The sequence below is a fragment of the Amblyomma americanum genome, chromosome 4 (genome assembly GCF_052857255.1).
Source record: "Amblyomma americanum isolate KBUSLIRL-KWMA chromosome 4, ASM5285725v1, whole genome shotgun sequence".
Taxonomy (NCBI): Eukaryota; Metazoa; Arthropoda; class Arachnida; order Ixodida; family Ixodidae; genus Amblyomma; species Amblyomma americanum.
The window spans coordinates 220336203-220360210 of NC_135500.1; the positions used below are offsets into that span (position 1 = coordinate 220336203).

The 24008-nt window shown below is 49.8% G+C and overlaps 2 protein-coding genes across 4 annotated transcripts in view; one reads left to right on the forward strand and one right to left on the reverse strand.

The window, feature by feature from the left end:
- Positions 1-19961, forward strand: part of LOC144129402 (flavin-containing monooxygenase 5-like) — a 40529-nt gene extending 20568 nt beyond the window's left edge. The window contains exons 2-7 of one of the 2 annotated variants that reach the window (XM_077663526.1): positions 7059-7127; positions 8585-8811; positions 8895-9312; positions 13555-13881; positions 15528-15728; positions 18898-19961. In XM_077663526.1, coding sequence (XP_077519652.1) covers positions 8594-8811; positions 8895-9312; positions 13555-13881; positions 15528-15728; positions 18898-19359 — 1626 coding nt within the window. In that variant the 5' untranslated portion in view covers positions 7059-7127; positions 8585-8593 and the 3' untranslated portion in view covers positions 19360-19961. The remainder of the gene's footprint in view (positions 1-7058; positions 7128-8584; positions 8812-8894; positions 9313-13554; positions 13882-15527; positions 15729-18897) is intronic. The other variant, XM_077663525.1, reaches the window with a different exon arrangement.
- Positions 1-24008, reverse strand: part of LOC144129403 (putative serine protease 45) — a 146009-nt gene that overhangs the window by 109470 nt on the left and 12531 nt on the right. The gene's annotated exons all lie outside the window — the stretch shown is intronic.

The window sequence follows — 24008 nt, forward strand, 5'->3', positions numbered from 1 at the left end:
GAAGCTGAGTTATCTGTAGTTAAAATTTGAATTTCAGCGTCTTCGCGCCTTTCCATCTCCTCTGGTCACTTTTTGTACGCTGGAAGGTAGACGCTCCCTCGCCGAGCCACCTCCCCCCCCCCTCCCACACACACACACACTCTGGGGGCGGAGCTTCCCGACCCGCCGGAGCTAAGCAGCTTATTGGCCGCGGCCACGGTAGCTGCCTGACGTCTGAAAGAATCTAACCAATGGCCACCTCTCACCTTGTCTACGCAGATGCGGGCGACGGAGGAGGGAGCGTGCATGAAAAAGTCGCCGGGAAGGGCTCGCCAACTTTTACGCGCGATTGTGGATGTCTGCTGCGTGTATAACTGTATTATTTGGCTCCGGTTTTCATGGCAACGCAGTGCAGTGATTGAGTTAATGTGCTCTCCTCGGAAGGCGTATCAGAGACGCGACAGCGTGTTGCAGCGTTGCCAAGGGGTGCACGGAACGCCATCGCCCATTCGGCGCGACGCGTGGCCCGTTGGACAATTTCTAGGAAAGGACACCTGTCTCAAATATCTCGGTGGACACCCGAACCGGGCCGCAAAAGAAGGAAAATGAAATGAGCAATTTCTTTTAAGGAAAGGAAATGACGCCTGTTCCACATTTCTCGCTGGACACTCGTACCGCGCCGTAAGGGAAGGAAAATCCCTTCCCTTACGGCGCGGTTCAGGTGTCGACCGAGATGCGCCATTTTTCGCTCACAGCAACGCCGCCGACGCCGACTTTTCTGCGACACGAGCTCCTTAACGCTGTCGCGTTAATACGAAGCTACGAGCTTCGTGCGAAATCACTCGCACACATGTGTTGGGCGCTCGCTTGATACTTGACTGTGGTGCACGAGAGTTCAACCAGACCCATCGTGATCAAACTCCATAAACGATAGGTACAGACGTTGGAGCACTGTGAGCAGAGCCGCCTTGAGGGGAGGCCCTATAGGCTGCGTTTTTCTATTCGTATACACCGACTGTACAGTGATTCTTCCCTTCAGTTTTGTACAAATCTTGGAGAATATAAAACAAATTTGAGTTCCCGGGTTCGAAACCGACCGCGGCGGCTGCGTTTCTATGCAGGCAAAACGCTAAGGTGCCCGTGTGCTGTGCGATGTCAGTGCATGTTAAAGATCACCAGGTGGTCGAAATTATTCCGGAGCCCTCCACTACGGCACCTATTCTTCCTTTCTTCTTTCACTCAATCCTTTATCCTTCCCTTACGGCGCGGTTGAGGTTTCCAACGATATATGAAACAAATACTGCGCCATTTCCTTTGCCCAAAAACCAATAATTGTTATTAAAACAAATTTAAAGCGTGCAGACTAATAACGTTTAGTTTTGATTTAGGCCTTCCGTCATTAGGAAATTGGAGACAAATTCTAAAGTTGAAGGCATTTAATCAACATTGCTCCAATTTCTAGGTTCATAGTCAAAAGCATAACATAAAAGTAATTTTAACCACCTAGCGCTTTTAAAGCGATCGAAAACGAACTTAGCATATGGCATTGTCTCGTGCCATTATTACATACGTGTGATCTTTGTACCGTAACAACCACCATAACAAACGAAAGATATTCACCGTGTAATTTAGCGTGTCAGTTTTTTTCCGCCTTGAAAGTTGCGACAGAAACTGTTTTGTTTTCAATGCCTGTTCGATGTATGGAGCTGCAGTTTTACGAATGAAGCTACAGAATTGTTTTAAGTGCGTAATTTTTTTACTTTTCTCATGAAATATTCAGAATGTACAAATGAGATATTTCCTGTTCCGGTAATATTTTTTTTCCATAAAATATTCCTAGGCTGGCGATCCACCAGGCAGGGCACTCCAGATGAGGGTGTTAATGATTAAACGAAACACACTGACACAAAACACTCGCGCATATACGTACACATAAACAAAAAAATGAAGCTCTGCTTAGGGAATGAGACGGGACTTCGTATGAAGCTTGCAGGTAAATCATGCCAAGGTATTCGGGCTGCCATTTAGCGCGTAATCGCCGATTAGAACGACGTGCAGGATTCTCTTCACAACTTCGGTCTCGGGCGCAGAGGCTCCGTTATGACGTCATGTTGGGGACAATTCAAGACTTCCCACCCATTTCCGTGCTCGGTGAGTGCAGTTAAGCGACGCTTCTTGGGCTTTACCTTAGACGACATTTGATTTCTTCATCCGAGCAAGCGTTCCTGCCATGGAAACTTATTGTCCCTTCAGTACGATGCCATCATGTGCCTATTACCTGGCGCTGCGCAGTGCAGAGAAGCCAGTCGCGGTTTTAATCAGTGATGACTTCGTCATTTCAAGTGCTTGCACAAAAAAAAAAAAGAAAACTCGACGCCCTTTTATTGCATGTTTAACATATTGGATCCCTTTCAAGGCTGTTGAATTCTGAAGCGTCTCCTCACCACAAGCACCTTTAAGGAAACAATAACAAGGCTTTCGTAGAAAGGGCGCCGATGCTGCGTCACAACACGGTCCAAGCAGAATCGGCAGACTGATGGTGCGGTCCTGTCAGAGACCCAATTGAGCTTTCAATGTTCTGTAGGTCGTTGTGAAATTACTGCAGACTGAGGGGTCAGAGGGTGTTTTTTCAGTCCTCACGCTCCTGCACACTAAAATAAGAGCCGTTAAGATTAAACATTCAGTGAGAATCGGATAGACTTTGTTTGATTCCGCATTTTGAGGGCTCCTATGCTCATCCTAGGAGAGTAAATACTGTTCAAAAACATCTGCTGAATGAACATCGCGAGTTGTCCTTGTTTCTTTTTTTTAACGGCGGTATTGCATTTTGTAGCGAAAGCTACACTGGCCACGATCTCGTAGTTTCGCGGTGCTCGCATTCCCACCGTGGTCGCACTGCACCACGTGACCAACCACGTGACAACAACTAGCCAGACAACCAGACTAACCTGGGCTTGCAATCAAGATTAACCAAGGCTAACCTAGCTATGCATTAGCTTTTGACCACCTGCCTTATATCCTGGCATAGACGAGCTAAGCCACTGCCATTTTTTTTTTATCTTTAAACAAGTCCATGTAGAACATTTAGCCTTTCTGGTCACACATGTTGCTTCTAGAAGCGTTTTCTTCCTCCAAAGAGTAAAGCTGTGCCCGCACAGGCGCATAGAGCCCTTCAAGAAATTGACATTTGCTAGAGGCTGTCTATTAAAAATAAATTTAATATTAAAAATAAAATTTCTAGAAAGTCGGGAAAATGCACGGAAGGGTTTTCTGAAACTGCGCATATGAAAAAGTCACTTTAGTTCTGTAATATTATCTATGGCGAGTGCTAGCATCGAAACTTCCTGGCTGGGTACAAGAAGGCTGAATGTTATAACACAGAGCTGATGATGTTTCATGGGAATAACGGCTTGCTCTGTGCAGAAGGCCTCACTCCTGGTCAATTGCTAACACTCACTAGTTATCTCCACGTCACGTATTCAGCCTTATTCATTTTTTTCCCTCCCAACAAATTACCATTCCCTCAAGTTTTCCTTTTTTCAGGACGCAGAAAAAGTCGCCCAAACATTTTCGTTATATATGAGTTGAATGATTTACTTCTGCCAAATGAACAAGTTTATGGGAAGCAAATATGAATGCTGGCTCTTCACAACACTGCATTGATGAGAAAAAATAAAGTTGAGCCGAATCGATACCCTTGCGGCCGCCAAGGTGAGTTTCAGTGGACAGCCTACACAGCAAGGGCTTATAATTTGCTTTATTTTCTTTCCAGCATTACTATTCAGAAAAATGTAAGCAGGTGTTTTTTTTCTGGCTTTCGATGAAAAACGTCTAATTAATATTCGACTTTACAATGAAACACAAGCAACCCTTTCTCTCTAGCCCTATGCGGACATCTGTACATTCTTTGTGACCAGAAACTCGAGCCGTCGTCCACAGCTACTTTTTAGCTTAGTGAAATCTCCTCGGCGCTCTTACAAGCAGCGCACCTTAGCACTGAAGGTAGCATAAAGTTCAGCGCTGTGCTGGGAGCAATGAGCGTTCACCGACGCCCCTCCAAAGCATCATGGCGTCATCCGAAGCCATTGACTCCTGCAACTTGGTGCCGTATCGTTCGTAGACTGCGTTGTCGCGCTCGGAAGCCTGAATTTCACCGGCGTCTGCGATGCTTATCGCATGTGATAACGCCAACGCGACACGTGAGCAGCAGACGGTCAACGACCAGGTCAAGAAGGGGGTGACAAGATGGGAGGCTAGCGTGCTGGAGACTGCGCAAAGCAGGGTTCCCTGACCACGTATGGGCAGCGGTGACCGAGACACTCTTGCAGAAAGTTAAAGGGAGACCAAAGAAAGCAAGGAGACAGCAACGTAGCAGCGCCAAGCCGGTGGTGATCCCCTACATTCATAGGGTGTTCCACAACCTGAAAAGGGCTGGCAAAAAGTACGGCGTGCCGCTGGTCTTCTCTGCGCCAAATAAATTGGCCAAGATGTGTCCCAGGGTCAGCAGTTGCGGCCCTGACAGTTCCGGCTGCGGGACGAAGCACGCAAAGCCGTGCGTGCGGTGTGCCACAGGTGTGGTATCCCCCTTAAATGTGCCAGAGTATATATGTCGGGCAGACTGGGCGCTGTGTGAGCGAACGTGCCAGGGAACATGAACGTTCACTTGGCAACGTTTCCGACTCGTTTGAAAATCTACCCGCCCACTGCCGCTCCTGCAAAGATGAGAACGGTCAACACTATGATCGACGATTTGAACGTTTCAAAAATGTGAACAGAAGTAAGGACACATTAGCACGCGAATTCTCCGAAGCGTTTGTTATCAAACAAAGGGGCGACACGTGCGTCAGCACCACATCAGTCTCCCTGCGAGACAGCGAATACAGATTATTAAATAGGCGATAGCCTGCTCTTCCTAATCTACCGGAAATTTCCCACCCGCACGCGCTCTGGTCCTTCATTTTGTACAAAATGTTGAATGTGTCTGCTTCATTAAAGATAGTTGGAGCCACCGCCCGTCCCGTGAACTTCTTTCTTTCTGTGTCCTCGTTTTTGTGCCGCTGAAAAAAAAACTTGAAGAAACCACGCTTCACCAACTAGCCCCACAGCGTGTTTTGTTAAGGACCGTGATGCATTCTAGGACGACTGCACCGTCATTTTCTTGCCACCCACGCAAAAGCGCGATGAAAGAAATTCGAACAGCGGAGCGCGTAAACGTCGCGTTTCTTCCCATCGCGATAGTACGCCGGCGGCCTACATACTCCAGTGCCGTGTTCCTGCAGCAACGTTGTCAACGCCAACGCGTATCGCTCTAGTCCCGTGCTTCTGGCATGCGGCGCACATCTCTCGATCAGTGACTACCACAACATTGCTTAATTAGTTCGATCGTAGCGTTAGTTGATGAAGACGATGATTTGAAATGCACAGCGCGAGAGTGTGTTGCGGTTCAATGCGAGGCGTGATCGCCTGCGGAGAGAGCATAGTGCTCCCGTGCAGTGGCCAGCGATCTGTTCGCGCCGCCGCGGGTTCGAATCCCAGTCGCGGATACGCTTACAAACACCGACCAAGGCTCTAGTCACCTACGTGCATAGATAAAAAGAAATCAAATAAATATCCACGACTAAGAGTCGAACCCGCGGCGGCGCGAACAGATCAGCTTCGCAGGCGGGTGCGCCCCATGTTAAACTGCAGCACACTCTCGCGCTGTGCATTGCTCATCATCGTCTTCCGTCTGCGGCGCGAACAGATCTAACCTCGATAAGACCTCAACCTGAGCCTGATATCATGACGATACGTCTACTCGGCGTAACTACGTTAAAACCCTGCCAATTTGTATTTCATTATTTCATTTGACTCAAACCAACAAACACCGCAAGATCGTGATCGGGGTTTACCCACCAGAACATTGCTCTCGCAATAAAAATGCCGTTCACAATAAGAGGCTTGTTTCACATGGCTGTGCACATAACAAGAATGTTCCTCTCGAGCTTCGCTCACTTCGCAGGTTACAGCAGAGTTCAAGCAATTTTAGAGGGTGTACTTTTTCTGAAACGGTGAGAATGTCTTCGAGCCTTAGTTGAAATGTGCGCGCAGATGACGATATCATAGTCCGGCATTGGTTTATTTGTAAAAATAAAATGAGACAAAAATTGGGCACCGATTAAACACGTCGACCTCTTGCTTTCTCAGACAAGCTACCAGTGAAAAACGCTCTGTCGGCTGTCTCCGTCAAAATGCTTTTACAGGTGCTATAGAATTTAGGCATTTATCGGAAACTATAACATCAATAAATATTTTTCATTACTGGCAGCAACGACTTCTGGCTAGCCGCAATGCGGTGCTTCATTTTGTATATTTAGTTTCCTGGAAAATGAATCGAACTGAGGCTAACATTGCGGGCGATTCTGCACGACATTTGCGCCTATCATAGAACGGTCAGAACTCTGCCGCAGCTTGGTTTGTACTGAATTTGAAGTGCCTCTAGAGATGGCGACGCACATTTGTTCTTGCAGCTCGCCATCATTATCTTTCCCTGTGCGGAGTCCGCGGGCGCTGCCTTCCTCCCCCGGAAGCAGGCGTTGTGCGTGCATACCATCGTGGCCCTTCATTAGACATACTGGGCCGAGAAAGAGAGAAAGAAGGTGCGAGAGGAAAGAGAAGCTTGTGGAAGAAAGCTCGCGACTCAAGCGGAAAACTGCTGGTGTTGGAATCGACAGGTCCTGACCCGATCATCGGGTCACAGAAAAATCTCGTGTTCACACTAGTAATAATAATAATAATAATAATAATAATAATAATAATAATAATAATAATAATAATAATAATAATAATAATAATAATAATAATAGTAGTAGTAGTAGTAGTAGTAGTCGGCGTCCCGCTCAATACTTGTAGAGCAGCTAGCCCTCAGACAGAAATTGTCTTCCATCTCTCGCGACAGATACGCAGAAAGATGAGAAAAGCAGTGCAACGTCCGCTTGAAAACCGGGGCTCAGATAGCATCCTCGAGAGGGGACAGCGCTATCGCAAACTGCGCAGTGGTTCTCGCGATTACACGGAGCGACCCCGCCCTTTGCTCTTAGGAGCTGCGTCCGCAAGTCGTGCGCAGGCATACACGGAAGGAGACACTCCAGCAGCAGCTGCGAAAGCAGGTACGTTCTCTCTGCACAAGCGCGCATTCCGAAAAGCTTTGCGACGCGAATGCGAAAGTCCGGGCGCTGACAGGGCGGCCTGGGAATACATGTTTAACGTTGGCGTGTGAGTCGCGATCGTTACGGGCTTTCAGCGTACAGGTCGAAAGAATATAAAACGGGACGTTTTATTAATGCGCATTCAATGATTGCTGGCTCAGTATTTATTGGGTCAAAGTGCATATTCACGGTTAAGGAGCGCAAAACCACGACGACGAAGAAGAGAACGGCAACGCAACACAACCACCCGCCGCGGTGGCTCAGTGGTTAGAGAACTCGGCTACGTACTATCCGGAGTTCCCAGGTTCGAACCCGACCGCGGCGGCTGCGTTTTTATGGAGAAAAAACGGCAAGGCGCCCGTGTGCTGTGCGATGTCAGTGCACGTTAAAGATCCCCAGGTGGTCGAAATTACTCCGGAGCCCTCCACTACGGCACCTCTCACTTCCTTTCTTCCTTCACTCCCTCCTTTATCCCTTCCCTTACGGCGCGTCATCCTTTAATCCTCTCAGGTCCAGCCCATCCCTCAAGCCTTCTGTGTTATTGGTATTTTGTAACGCACTCTAATTACGCATCGGTTCGCTCCTTTCATCAAGGAGAGCTACGATTTTGTTGCCGTTAGTTTGAATAGTGGTGCTTCATGGCGATAAGAAAAAAAGCAGCCATTTTTCCTTGTTTGCTTGTGGACAGTGTATCTGCACTGCGCTTCGCGTTCTGTCATGGGCTGGGCGTTATGTATTTTCTGAAGGTAGGGGCTTAAACCTGCGTGCCTTTTTACAGTTCACATTCGGAATTAATCGTCGTGTTTAGTTTTTTACTGTTTAAATTTGTCTGTAATAAAATGTTTTATGTTTAGGTAATTATAGATAGCGATTTGTGAAATACCCATATATAGGCACCATGAAATAAATGTTAAACACCTTATTAACCGCTAATTTGTGCTCATAATTCAAAGGGACATTGCAGAGGTAGGCGAAGCAGAACTAATTTACCTATCATCCAATGCCTAATTATAACTCATCAAAGTGATCCAGCCCCCAACGATTATCTCCTGCCACCAGTGTATAAAATCGCTTGGACAGAAAAGGGAGCGCATATATGAGCACGCAGCAGTGGAAGAGTGTGAGTGGAAAGAGCATTTCTAAAAATGGTTTAAAACACACAGAGCAAGGAATGCAAAGGCGGGTGTTTTGGGCAAATGTAACCGTCAAAAGGTTTCGAGGACTTCCCTTTCCGTGTCTGTCAGATCTGGCGCATACGTACCCAGCACACAGAGAAAACCAAGCGTAAATCTCTGTGTGAGACAAGCGGCGCAGCAGCGGTAGTACGCATCCCTCACGTAGCCTCCTGCCTGCCTTCGCAAATGAGCGATAGCTGCATCTGCCCCCCAGAGAACTAACAAAGGAGACTGTCTTTGCAGCCGGGAAGCATGTCGGAGGCACGGCGGCGTGTGTGCGTGGTCGGCGCAGGCTCGAGCGGCCTGACGTGCGCGCGCCAGATGCTCGACTACGGCCTCGACGTGGTGCTGTTCGAGAGGTCGGCCGACATCGGGGGGCTCTGGTCGTACCACGACGACGACGTCGAGGGACAGGCCTCCGTGATGCGCACCACCATCATCAACACCAGCAAGGAGATGAGCGCGTTCAGGTGGGTGGCAGACGAAGGACTGGCTATATAGTCACCGTTATGAGAACCGCGCGCACGAGATTTAGGATACCGCTCTTGTGCAGTGACTTCCCGCCGCCCAAGGACCTCCCCAACTACATGCACAACACGAAGATGCTGGCCTACTTCCGCAGCTACGCCGACCACTTCGGAGTGACGGAGCACGTGAAGGCGAGGCACGACGTGGTGCAGGTGACGCCTGCCGCCGACTACGAGGAGACGGGCCGCTGGGACGTGCTCGTCAGAGACCTCGGGACGAACGCCGACCGCACCGAGACGTTCGACGCCGTGGCGGTGTGCGTGGGACACCACGTGTACCCGAACGTGCCGCACTTCCGGGGGCAGGAGAAGTTCCGCGGCCGCATCGTCCACACTCACAGCCTCAAGAACGCCGACAAATTCCGGGACCGCCGGGTGGCCGTGGTCGGCATCGGTAACTCCGCGGTGGACGCCGTGGTCGACGTCAGCCACGTGGCCCTCGAGGTAAACGCCCTGACTGCGGCGGGAGACGCAGTGCTTTCGGCACACTTCGATGCCACGTGTTCTCCCCCGACTCTCTCGCAAAGCGCGCTTTCCTCATCGCAATCGCGGTTGAGAGCACGCAGACGGAGAATCCAGAACACACATGGCGAAATGCTTTGTTAAGTGCGGCAAGGCATAAAAGGATTGGAACTGCTGTCTTTGGGCTTCTTTGTGTTGTACTTGCCGGTAATGCATGAATGGGCGGAACAGCAGCGACGACGCGGCGCTGTGATCCTTCCGAGCTCGTTATCGAAATGCATTCATTGCAAGGCTTTTTCTTTCGTCCGCACGAGAACATGATAAACTATCACTCCTCTCAAAGACAAACGGTCGGTCTCAACGCGCACGCTCCCACACTTGGGCCAAAGAGCCCATACGCTCACATTCAGATATCGCTTGAGCAGTGTATATAACCATCCATGCAAAGAAGATGGTTAACTTCGGCGATCTTGGTTCTTTGAAGTGCACAGAAGTGTGGAGGGCGTTTGCGCATTTCGCCTGCATCACAAATACTCTACCTCCGAAGCCGGGAATCGACCTCCGCTCTCGTGCTCGCCAGCAGCAGGGAAAATATGGCTCAGGGCTGCAGAGCTCCGCCGCTGCACGTGCCGGCACCGAGAGCGAGAGGAAACCTTTAGAGTGACGATTTAGTGGCTACTGCAGTGCACTCGTAGCTGAGCGACTCGAAGATGACTTGCAGAAATGCCCCTGGAGCACCTCCCGCCCTTGCAGCTCATCTTTCATGCCTACACCGACGATGCTGAGCGGTTCACAATCTCAAGTGGAAAGTTAGGCGGGCATGCACGCGAAAAGAGAAAATACTTGAGGCTTTGAACTGGAAATTGGTGGATGTCAGTTCCGAACAATTGCAGTGCGCCTGTTAAAGTGGCTATGCTGCCCTTTGTAATGCTCCACCGACCATTCGAAAGTTGTGCGAGTTATGAACCTGCATATTTGTTATAAATGTTGCCGGCATATTTTCTGCCTTTCTTACGACCGTGCATTGTGGCACACAAATACACAGGAAACTGCTGGAGGTCATGAGATCGCCGACCGAAATTATTTGCTGCGCTACTCTCGCTTCTAGTGCGCCTACACGCAGACTACGGAGGGTCCAAACCACCGTTAGTAGCACAAATTGTTTTGTTTGCTGACGTCGTGAGCTGCAGGCTTCTGAACACGGGATAGCCACGTGGTCAGAGCGCTCGGTTGTCATGCCGCAGGACACGCGTGTTCAATCCAGGCTGCGGTTTAGATGGGGTCGACACGCAAAAGGCGCCCGTGTGCACGTGCGATGTCAGCGCACATTAAAGAATTCCAGGTGGTCAGAGTTATTCCGGAGCCCTCCACCGTGGCCTCCCTCATACAGCCCATGTGTCGCTCCGTGGCGGTAAACTGCACAATTTCACTTATTAATCCACTGCGCCCTGAAAAGCGATTATCTGTAGCGAATAAATTTAGTGCAACAAACAGCCTTACTGGGAGCTGTGATTACGTGTATTCACAGGATTAGGCACAAAACATTCGCTGCTTGATGGGCAATTTTCGGATACCCAGGAGGCCAGACCGAGGCAGCAATTCTGACAATCACTGCATCCGTCTCCTTGGACGATGGCTACGCGTAGACATGTCAGAAACATGCATCCACTCATTGCCGAACTGACAACTACGTAACAGACACGGTCTCTCGGCTGCAATACCTTCCTTCCCTGCGTCACAGACTCAGGCGAAGTCACGGCGGTGGCTCAGTGGTTGTGGTGCTCGGCTGCTGGCCCGAAAGACGCGGGTGCGATCCCGGTCGCAGCGGTCGCATTTCGATGGAGGCGAAATTCTAGAGGCCCCTGTTCTGTGCGATGTCAGTGCGCGTTAAAGGACCCCAGGTGGTCGAAATTGTACGCAGCCTTCCACTACAGCGTGCCTCGTAGCCGGTGTCGCTTTGGGACGGTAAATCCCTTTAACCAAGTCAAACAGGTCCAGGCGAGTCACATGCACGGAAGGAGCTTTAAAAAGCAGCACTTGATCAACGCACGTGTTTTAGCCCGAACTGCAGTGGCGCTGCAAAGGAAGACGCATTAGCCTTAATCGCGGCGAGTCTGCCTCGCATGTATGCACAAGCCGCAATAACAACATCACATCCGCCAGGCCGCCACGACCGTCCACAGGATCCCACCACGGGAGCTTGCGCAAAGATCACCGCGGGAGGTAAAGCAACGCAGAACCCTAGGTATAGCAGAACTTGTTCGTGCATTGTGCCCACCTCAACGTAGAAGCAGAGAACCGAACCTTCACGCATTGAGATGCACAGCTGAAAACAGACAAAACAGCTTGAAACGCCTCCCGAAAGGTGGGCGCGCCCCTTAGCCATTGTCCAATAGAAGATGGATGGGTGGATAAGGCTGAACCCTTTAAATCGGGCGGTGGGTCAAGCCACCTAGCCATGACTTGTGAAATTTTACTCTTCTCTTGATTTTAGCCACCAATCAGATAACCTTCGCTTGGCTACTTCTACCCGCTTAAAATCTACTTTTAATTCACTGTCCTTAAACCCCAGTGCCTTGGATAAATCACCCCGCTGCTTTCCACTGCAGGGTGAAGCCTTTTAGAGAAAATTTAGTATCAAGTGCTCAGCCGTTTCCTCCTCCTCTCCGCACGCAACGCACAACGTGTCTATCTCGTGGTACCTGACTCTATATGTCTTAGTCCGCAAAACTCCCGTCCTGGCCTCAAACAACAAAGAGCTTCCCCTGCAATTATCGTAGATATTTTCTTTGGCAAATTCTTGCCTAAAAATCCTGTATGTTTCCGGTGCCGATTTCGTCAGCATGCCTGTTTTCCACAGAGCTCTCTCTTTCTTTAACCTTTTTCTTAACCGATAATTGCTGATTTGCCCCTCTACCGCTGTCCAGATATTTGCTTCTCAATTTTCTAGTTCGCTTTCTCTATTTCGTGTAAACATTCTTTATATACAGGTATCTGAAAACTTTCCTAGCCCACTGCTTTTCCCCCATTTTTCTTAATCGCTCCTCAAATGCTATCTTACTGCTTGCTTCTCTGCTCTCGAACGACGCCCATCCCATATCACCCTGTACCCACTGATTTGGTGTATTGCCATGCGCTCTCAAAAGCTAGCCTCCCTACGGCGCATTGTTTGATTTCTAACCTTGCTTGGACATCTGGCCTCATGCACAGGACCGCATTGCCGAAAGTAAGGCTAGGAACCATCACCCCTTTCCAGATCACTCTTACCACTTCATACCTATTGTAATTCCACAGGGCCCTATTTTTCATGACAGCTGCATTCCTACTAGCTTTATTCATTACATATTTTTCATGCTCTGTCAGATACTCAGCACAGTTATTTATCCACACCCCAAGATACTTGTACTCATCCACTACTTGTAGCGTGAACTCATGTATTCTATGCTCGCCGCCCTCTTCATTAAATATTATGACTGCAGATTTTTCCTTATTATACTTGAAACCTAGTCTATCTCCCTCTATACCGCAAATGTCTATCAACTTCTACAATTTTCCTTGTTGTCAGCCATTTGCACTATATCATCCGCGTACATTAGTCCCGGCAATGACTGTTTAATCCATTCCCCTTGCTTGAAAAAAGAAAGTTTGAAGCCTAGTCCACTCCTCTCTAGTTTGGTATCTAACCCTTGCAGGTACAACATGAACAACAAAGGAGACAGAGGACATCCTTGCCCAAACCCCCGCTGTATCTCTACAGGCCCTGATACATTTTTTCCCATCTTATAAGCACTCTGTTACCTTTATATGTATCTTTTGAAAGATTAATTACTCCATCTTCCACATCCAATGTGCGCAGTATGTCCCACAAATACTTTTGAATAACGTTGTCGTAGCCACCCTTAATATCCAGAAATGTTAGCCATAGGGGCCAGTGTTCCATTTCAGCAATCTCTATTCACTGCGTCAATGAAAACAGATTGTCCTCCAACCTCCTTTGTTTCCGGAACCCATTTCGTAGCTCCCCTAGCACCCCCTCGTTCTCCGCCCAGGCCACTCTTCTGCAGCGCCCCCGCACCTCTGCGGACGGCGCGTGTACTAGAGCGCGAACAACACCTGTGCGCGTTCTCCGCCGCGGCGGGCGGTCAGTGTCAACACCTAAATACATTCTTACACCGTGCCATGAATGCATGGATGACGCATGAGTGAACGAATCCGATTTCGCAGACGTACCTGTCCACGAGGAGGGGCGCGTGGGTGGCCAAGCGCGTGGGCCCAAACGGCATGCCCATCGACATCTTCCTAGCAACGCGGCTCAAGAACTACCTGATGCACGTGCTGCCGGAGTCGGTGAGCAACGACTACGTGGAGAACATCCTGAACGGATACTTCAACCACGAGGTGTACGGCATCAAGCCCAAGCACCGCTACAACGCCCAGCACCCGACCGTCAACGACGCACTGCCCAACCTCATCCTCAGCGGGAAGGTGCAGGTCAAAAAGAACATCGTCCAGTTCACAGAAGAAGGCGTCCTCTTTGAAGGTGACAGCAAGGTGAGTAGGACCTATCGGTTCTTGCTTGGTTTCTATGTGGCTGTAGGTGGGCAGACTTTAACCTGCATGCACTTGTCCAAACGGGGAATGTGTCAGGTGATAACACCGCAGAAGCCGCTGAAGTCAAGATGTGGCTCCGTGTCTGAACCCGCGCATCGAGCCGAGACGCAGAGGATCCATGCCATGAATCAGGCAAACAGATTTTGTCTGTACTTACACAACGAGATGTATTTCAACCCCCTGACTATTCTCCCCGAATCTCAGAACTCTTCAAGTCTCAAGGGCTCCCAGGCATATCGCCCTTTCTCGAGGGCAAAACCAGACCTCCCCTCTATACCGTATCTCCCTTGCCCAAATGACCTGGGTAGACCTATCGCACGATAACAGATGGAGCTTTGTGATTTTAAATGGAAGGTACAACAAATGGGGGTACAACAGGCGTGAAGTACTGAGAGGTATTTGGAAAGGAATAATGGTGCCGGGGCTTACTTTCGGGAATGCGGTTCTATGCTTAAGGGCTGAAGTCAAGTCGAGATTAGAAGTAAATCAGAGAACTGTTGGAAGATTAGCACTAGGTGCTCACAGGAAAACCACAAACGAGGCAGTACAGGGGGATATGGGCTGGGCATCGTTCGAAGCACGGGAAGCTCAGAGTAAAATACTATACGAAGAACGCCTGAAGAAATTGGACGACAGCGGGTGGGCAGCTAAGGTATTTAAATACCTATACAGAAAGAGCGTTGACTCACCCTGGCGGAAAAGGACTAGGAAGCTAACCAGGAAGTTTGCCAGTTTGCCACGAGGCCGGAGAAAGAAAGAGCATTAAACGATAGGTTAAAAATGCGGAAGGTAAAAATTGGATAGATTCAACGGAAAAGAAGCAGAGTGTGTAGTGCTATATTGATAATGGAAAAGGCAGATCAGGAAGGAAGCATTTTATGATAACTCAAGAGGCAGTGCCCTACTCTTTGTAGCTAGGTCAGGATGTCTTAGAACACGCAGCTACAAAATGAAATTGAACGAACAAGATGACATATCTGCTGTGTGAGGTAAATCTCTAGAAATAGAGCAGCTCATACTAAAATGTGATGGTATTCATCCCGATGTCGGTGCACACACAGTCACTCTTCCTGGGACCCTAGGGTTTTAGAGATAACAATAGTCATGTAAATAAATCTGTGGTGGGAATTAGCAAAAAGCGATTGGAAGATTGGTGGCTCAAAAGCAGAGAGGTGACATAGGTTAAAAGTATAGGAAGACGTATTTAAAGAAAATGGCGAATTTTAATCACTTCCAACACAGTTAAACAAAAATAAAGGGGGAAAAAGCTGCGCATGGTGGCAACTGCCATCACCGCGTTTCAAAGGGGACGCTCCTACCTTCCATCCAGCCACCCATCCATCGAAGGTGAACATTCCATTCTTTAGAAGAGACCTGGACCAGGTGGTAGATGGGTAGGCTTGAACGCCAGCCCGCCGGAAAAAGCGGATAACAGGCGACGAAGGCTCAGTCTAAAGGCCTAGAGAACTGCAGCCCTATATCGCGCTCTCAGTGAGTAAAGCTGAGCTGTAGTCATCAGCATCTGCAAGCCATGCAGTGGTAACCTGCACAGGTTGCTAACCTGTGCATGTTTTTTAATGTTCCAGGTAACTCCGCTGGATGATGTCATTCTGGCCACGGGTTACCAGATCAAGTTCCCTTTCCTCCCGAAGGACGTGGTGTCGGTAACGGACAACCATGTGCAGCTGTACAAGTACGCCTTCCCGCCCCACCTTAAGCACCCGACTCTGGCCATCATCGGGCTCATACAGCCAATCGGCGCCATATTCCCCATAGCTGAGATGCAGGTGAGTTCAGCTGGTCTGGCAGGACACGGCGTACGCTTCTTAAACGGTAGCTTGATGTGGAGGGTAAAAAAACTAATTAAAAAACGTGGTGCCCCCTCGTTTTTAAAAGCGAACTTCTTTTACTACTTTCGTCGGAGCGTTTCGCGATCGCCTCATGTTTGACCTTGAACGTCCTTGCTGCGCCGCTGCCATAGCAACGCATCCCGTGAATTCGCCTCGCTGCCGAGCCGGGTCTTCACCGTCGCTGCGCCGGGGCTCCACCGTCGCGGAGCGGCTGCTGCCTGAACCACGTGATCTAGCCGAGCCTCAGCTGGATAAAAAAATTAGCTGCGTTTTAGCTACTGCTGAACCTGGTTAGCGAGCGAGAGCTGTGGTGTATCGGGCAAGTAGACGCGGCTCGGCGTCTGTAACGTCGAGTGCGTCCCGCACACTGGATATGCAGCGCGCCCACCCTGCCACGCTACAGCGCCACGTGTCTGCCACAACGTTGTCAGCGCTAATGCATGTAGCCCACATCTCTCTCTCACCCCCGCCACGTACCTCAAATTGCGATTGAGGCGTCCACTGACCCAGGGAGCCAGTTATGCGCCCTTCCTTTCCTCAGAATCATCGGCGTTTAGAACGCTGTCAACGCCAATGAACACAATGAACGACGACAGCTTTCGCTCAGTATATCATGTATTAACTGAGCTAATCCACAGCCTAACTTTCTTCCTGTCTGATCGAGAGCTACTTTTTGTCATGATACACAAATTCGCCCAAACAGCTCTTCTTATCAGAGCCCGCCTGCACCTGGCCACTGCAGACAGAATCAAAGACGTACAAGACTGAAGACTGTGTTGTCGTATGTTGCACGTAGCATTTTGTATACGTTACGCTCAGTGTAACGTCCCAGAGACGTCGTAGTGGAGGGCTCGGGATTAGTTTTGACCGCATGGGCTTCTTTAACGCGCACTGACATCGCACAGCACACGAAGTGTGTTTTTGTATTTCGCCTCCATCAAAATTCGGAGACAAGACTGGAGCTCTTCCGTTGGCGGAATGGTATAGGTCGGCAAGGTATACAGTCAAAGACTACGAGCCATGTGAGCAATTAAAAGACATTCCACAAAAACGTTGCAAATAGAGTCAATGGCTTCGCAGGGTCGGGTTTCTAAACTTAGGTATCCGCGCAGCCTTTTAAGAGTGACGCACACCTCGCGGTGCCCAGAAAGAAGTGAAAAGGAATAGATTTGATCTGAGGGATAAAAACTGCGACAACGTAGCAGCCGTTGATTCCTTCCTCAACTTATGTCACAGGGCACACTAGCTTCTCGAGCCGCCGCGGTGGCTGAGTGGTTATGGCGCTCGGCTTCTGGCCCGAAAGACGTGGGCTCGATCCCGGCCGCGGCGGTCGAATTTCCATGGAGGCGAAATTCTAGAGGCCCGTGCGATGTCAGTGCACGTTAAAGAACCCCAGATGGTCGAAATTTCCGGAGCCCTTCACTACGGCGTCCCTCATAGCCTGAGTCGCTTTGGGACGTTAAACCCCATAAACCAAACCAAAGCAATAAAAAGAAAGAAAACAGACGCATCCATGAAATTTAAGTCACTGGCACTTATTGCCGAATCGAAACATTTAGCCATGGAGCCACAGCAGGTGTCTGTGTATACATATAGGACTCATCGAGGGAAAACCTGCTCCCCGCACCCTAATTCAACTAATTTTAATCAATGTCGAGCAAGATCTGCTAGCAACTCAGCTGTCTCGGCAGCGTCGGTTAGGGGGAAGGAAGATGAGTGAAAGTGGGCATGTGGAAATAGATGAAGGTAGAAGTAGATAAACAAAGGCTGGTTTTACCCACGTGGGTTAGACACGGCTATAGCGCTCAGAGCTGGGCAGGCCCTGCCCACATGTGTTTGGGGTCGTCGGTGTGTTGCACAGTGTTGGCAAACTCTCCCGAATAAACAACGCGGATCTCCAGTGCACATTATAACGAAACCCAAATGCTCGACATGCTCATAACTTCAGGGTGGCTCAGGGGTTACGGCGCTCGTCTACTGATCCGGAGCACCCGGGTTAGAACCCGACCGCGGCGACTGCGTCTCGATGGAGGCGAAACGCAAAAGGCGGCCGTGTGCTGTGCGATGTCGGTGCACGTTAAAGATCCCCATTTCGTCGAAATTATTCCGGAGCCCTCCACTACGGCACCTCTGTCTTCTTTTCTTCAGCAGTCCCTCCTTTATCCCTTCCTATATGGCGCGGTTCAGGTGTCCGCCGATGTGTGAGACAGATACTGCGCCATTTCCTTTCCCCAAAAACCAATTTAATTTTGTTCAACCTTGTCGCGTCCCGTGCGGAACTCTGAACAATGTCAGACTAGGTGGTACAGGTCAGCACGACACACACAGCCACAGTACGTGCACTTCACAACGCCAATATTGCCCCCTTAATGCCAGCGAGGGCCGGTAAGCCATTTACGGATGATGTTTGGCGTGTAGGCGGCATCGGCGATGACCTTATTAATGAAGATCTGCTCATGCCGTGTGAGAGCAGCTGAGGTATCAAGCTAACGCGGTGGTGTAACGGCCGTAAGTCGTGCACGGCTCCTCTGTTTGGCACGCTCGTCGCCAAGCATGGTGTTCCAACCGATGGCGAGGAATTTCGTGCATTGACCGGAGCCGGAGCGAACGGCATCTGGGAAGATGTTGGCAAATATGCTAAGATAAGTGGCCTCTACAAAGCAGTGTAGAGCGTGGCTAGACCACCCATGCCGTCCCTTCATGTATCAGTAGGCCCCTACTTTTCCCTTCCTTCACAACCCAATTTACCAACAAACGGCCTTGAGCCTCCCTTTCTAAATAAAGAGCTCATTCATTCATTTAATCTTGTGGCACTCTGCAGGTAGGCAGGCTGCTGAGAAGCCAGCATATTTCTGGCGCCATGTGACGCCGTCAAGTGTGATTTAATTGTGCTGGTCCCCTCCCACGCGCAGCAGCGAAACTCTGGCCCTGCATTTCAATTAAAGAGCGTCCGACACAGCTTCCATCTGGCGATGCAGTGAGGGCCTCGGGCACGGTAAGTGAACGAGCCTGCAGCGAGGTGCAACGCGACGTGTCCGAATCCTTGGCTGACGTAAAACTGCGCCTGGCTGCTGCATTGCGAAATCGAGCCCTCCCCCTTGTGCAGAGTCGCTGGATGGCCGAGCTGATCACCAGGAGGCGTTCGTTGCCCCCGGCGGAGGCCATGCGCGAGAACATCCGGCGGAAGCTGAGCGCCATGCGGCGGCGCTACGTCGACTCGCCGCGCCACACCATCCAGGTGGACTGGATCGACTACATGGACGAGCTGTCCAGCGAGATCGGCGCCCGGCCCAACATGCTCAAGTACCTCTTCACCGACCACGAGCTGTTCCGGGCGCTGCTCGGGCCATGCGTGCCCTACCAGTTCCGGCTGGAGGGTCCGCACCGGTGGTCCGGAGCGCGCCAGGCCATCCTCGACTCCCGCCACCGGGTCATGTACCCGCTCAACGACCGCTGCTCCTCATTCACGCGCAAGGGCAAAGGGCATTTCACCTTCGTCTACGTGTGCGCCTTTCTCTTCGTCCTGGCCGCCGCGTTCGTCTTTTCCGAGCTGCGGCAACATTCCTAAAGAGCCGCGATCGTTCTCATATGCTCAAAGTTCTTTTATCGTAGCCTTGCTGCGAAAGTGCAGGCGGTTCACAATGCAAGCACCTCCACGGAGGCTGCTGGCGGACAGGCGGCGCGCATATGCGGGTTCTCAGCTGCCGGAGCTGTTTTGAGCAGAAAAACACAGTCACAAATGACGCAGCATTCATTCATTCCTGCCGTGTTTTTAAGCATGTGGCCCATGGGCAGTTAAGCCGCGACAGTCCCTGGACTCACAGCCGATCGGCCCAGCGGCGGTAGGATCTACCGCGTGTGTGCTCTGCAGACACGCAGATGTGAGTGTGTGTTGCTGGTCTCCTGAAACTTAACCGTGTTTTCTGTTCTCGGACGAAGACAGAGTCGATCCTGGTACGTGCATGTTGCCTGTACAGGTGCCCAAGATCTGTACATCAGGTCCTATGTTCCGCAAATGACTTCCTGAACGGACAAACGCTTAGCGCCTAATGTTACGCGTATACGACTTAGTGGTGCCCAGCGCATATGCACGCAGTGTTCACGGTGGCATTCATGTTACTGCTGATATACATCTGTTTCCTTTATTCAATAAAGATTTTATTCTCGTTACGCTGATGTCTCGCATATCACTCTAGTCAAGGTCTACTGGCTGCGCACTGAGAGCCAACGCAAATACCTACTCGGTTCACGGGACCGTGCATGGTGCGGCGCAACAAGCGCAAAAAAAGTAAAAATAAACACTGGGTGCACAATATCAAATTAAGTATTTAATATGAAGGATCAGTTTATTGCTACACAGGTATTTCCTAATGGGCATTTGTTAGCAGATCTAGTGCATCAACTAGAATAACTCTGCCATCTTTCTTTTCATTAGCTGAAATTCGTAAACAAAGCGAAAGCCAGCACTTGATTCGAACACGCAAGATATGCTTTCTAACGTCCCGAGACCTCAGCGGCCGAGCGGCAGTCTATTTACCTCACCTTACCCAGTTCACATATTATCCGACTCCTCAGACTTCAACACGAACACTATTGCAGCTCAATATCCAGCACCTCATCCTTCCTTCGCGCCAATGCTGTCCACTGGTGGGAACTCCGCGCAGTCTTTTCCCACCCCATTTCAATTGATGTGGGGAAACTAACCCCGACTACATACGTGTAGATGTGGGCCTCCACATCTTCCATGTGCGCCCTCGCAATGCATACCCTTGTAAAATCATCCCAGAAGACAGCTCTTCCAGCCGCTAGTTCGTGCGACCAGCCGCGGCTGACCGTCAGGGGGCGGCAAGAAGGCCCGGCCAGAGGCTCTGCTCATGCACTCCTCTCAGGAAGGCAGTCTTTCTCACACGGGTTGACACCTTTTATTAATAAGAATGCTAAAGTGCACATAACGGATGCGAAACGTTTTTGTCCGAAGCCTCATCTTTCTTCTTAAGGATAGGAGAAGAGAGAATGTTGAAGCTAAATGTGTGGTCGACTGTACTGGCCACACGCTGAACCAAACGAGTTTCTATCACCAAGCTGTGCATCCAAAGGAGCGGAGTGGATGAAACAGAAGACAAAACTGTTAAATGAATCGCTGTGTTAAGACCATTTTGCGAAGGCAGGGACCGGTTTTCATGTTTACAAGATAATTGCAGACTTGCAGAAGGATTGAGCCCTATATTAATGGAATGAACTCCCCGATGCCGTGGGTTTTTGGTCGGCTGCTGACCACACCTTTCTAACCCGCAATGCTGCGATTTATAATTATGCCCAATAGAAAAAAAAAGATCGATATAACAATGGAAGTCCAATACCGCTTTATATCTTCATAAAAGCCAATATATCCAATGAGTTGTGCGACCAGAGTAATTTCTCTAAGAGAACATACAAAGGCTCTAAACAACCCGTGAAGAAGGCGAAAGACAGACTATAGCCGCACTGCCATCGCTCAGAGCGAGAGCCTGCTGAACCTGACAGACCAGGGCCGCCGTGGTTTCACCGCCTCCCAAGGGCTGACCCGTTACATTCGGTGGAGGTTCGATCCCCCCTTGAAACGCTGCGCGAAGTTGTAGTGAAGTGAAATGAAGGAACGCTGTGCAGCCACTACGGCAAACACTACAAAGAATACAGCACTAAATAAACGGAAGATTATCCATACCTTTTACCCCCTTGCCGCGTGAGAGAGAGAGATAGAATAAACCCTAATGAAAAACTGGTCTCGAGAGAAACTTGGCGATCAGGCGGTTATCATTCCAGTGGGCCGAACAGCTGCAGGAACCTGGTCGATGAGCTTTAGCTGATCTTCCAAGTATCAACTGAGCCTCCCACTCCTCGCAAGACGTGTACATGTATCTGGGTGTTTCAGCGAACACTCAAAATTTTTCAAAACTATACACTTTTTGAGGTAAAAATATGGCTTTTGAGGCATAGTATACCAGTGTTGGCGGATGCCAGAAAACCGGTGAATCGTCTTAAGTAGTAAGCTGGTTAACTAATTTTGAATAAATAACATTCTAACTAGTATAGTTAAGTGCCTAGTTGCAATTAGAGACTTGTAGCCAGTCGTTAGTCATATCAGTTTTTTTTTTTAATTTCTAAAACGCGATTGCCCTTGGCGCTGTGGCTCGACAAAATTTGGCTTTTTCGGCTAGTTACGTGTACTGAAGGGGTTGCTTTGCCTGCATGCTTTCGAAAGGGCATGTATTTTCACACGATGCGGCCAAATTTTGTCGAGCCACAGCGGCGAGAGTAATCGCGTTTTCGAAATCTAAAAAGTGTTATGGCTGTTACTAACGACAAGCTACCAAGCTCTGTTTGCAGCTAGGCGCCTAACTCTATACTAGTTAAAAAGTTTATTACAGATTAGTAAAACAGCTTACTATTTAAGACGATTCGCAGGTCCTCTGCTGTCCTCCACACTGGTAATACTCTGCCGCAAAAGCCATATTTTCACCCCAAAGAGTCTATTTTTGAAAATTTCTGAAAGTGTTCGCTAAAACACCCGGCATATGTATCAGCAGCGCGAACACTATCAGGAAAAGACGTAGATATATGAGAGAGCGCGGAACTTCCAACTTTATTATTTGAAGAAACTGAAACCCACACTTACATACACACCAGGTAAAATGTCCACCGGGGGGAACTAATCAAGCTAACGTGACAGCCAGGGCGCGCGAACGGACTGGGAATCACACGTTGTCCAGGACATCAAAAGATAACAAGAGGAGCATCATTGCTAAAACGGCACTAGACAGTGAATTCCACGATATACAGGCTGCGGCAGAGGGAGCCGAGCGGAGCGGACGCGCTTCACACGGGCTCTGTGAATTTCCTGCTTTATTCTACCAATTACCCTTCATAGGGCCCGAAATTCCTACCTCGGGCTTTCGTGAACACCCAAGGGACCTTTACGAGGACTTCTTCGCCCGTGAGTACGCTGTATTTTGCACAAGGAGCTTACGAAGACCTCCGAGGCGGAGTCGCCGCACTAAGCCTAATTCCCCTTGGCGGCGCACGGCGGAGCGGCGTTCCACGTCAACGCATCATATGGCCGACGCCGCTGCCCTGCCATCCAGCCACAGCGGGTCGTGCTCGCTGCCGACGGCACCGGAGGGAGTCCACGAACTTGCCGACATGGAAACTCAGGACTCCACACCCGGAATTTCTAACACCCACGCACCGGAGGAGTGCCTACCGCACGGGACGCCGCAGGGGGACCCGCACTCCAACTCGTTCTCCAACTGGACGACACGAGACAAGACTCAAGCCTACCCGAAGGCCACGCCATGGTTCAGGATGATCGACGCACGAAAAAAACGATTCGAACCTATCACGGAGGCAGAAGCACACAAACCTGCGGAAAGATCACGACCCGCTCGCCCCGTCAAATTACCGTGGCTGCCGCATGATGATTACGAGATCGTGATACGTCTACTCGGAGGGGTGACGCTGCATAACAACTCCGGTAGGTCCCTACTTGCTGCTTTGCAATTCAAGCTCAGCCGCCAATTAACACACGATGCCAGGGTCAGAGTCAAGGCGGAGCAAAATATCGCTTTTCTGAGCACCCCGGATCCGGACCTCACTGAACAGATATGCAACATCCAGACAATCAATCTAGGAGGAAAGGAATATTCAATGAATGCTTATGCAGCATCACCAGACAACTCATGCAAAGGCATCATTACCGGCGCCTTACCAATACCAACGGAAGAGGAATTGATAAACTGCACGGGAACATATCCCCAACAAATAAACATCATTCAAGCAAGGCCTTTCGGCACAAAGGGGGCATGTCTATATACCTTTGAAGGCAAAGCAGTACCACGGTTTGTCTACCTCAGCGGCATAGAATACAGGTGCAAACCATTACGACGAGTGATGCAGGTCTGCGGATGCTGCCTAAAAACAGGACACCGAGCTGACATTTGCCCCACTCCGCAGAAGAAAAGATGCGACGATTGCGGAATACGCAATCCTCCACCAGGACATGTCGATTTCAAAAAGCACTGCACCGTCTGTGACACATCCACCACTCCACCACTGACACGAACTGTCCGGCAAGACAGAATTGCAGCAAAAGAGGGAAAAAGACAGGCAAAACTGATGAGGCCACAATCCGACGCCATCCTGATGGAGAAATTACTGCACAGAGCACTCTTTTAGATGTGC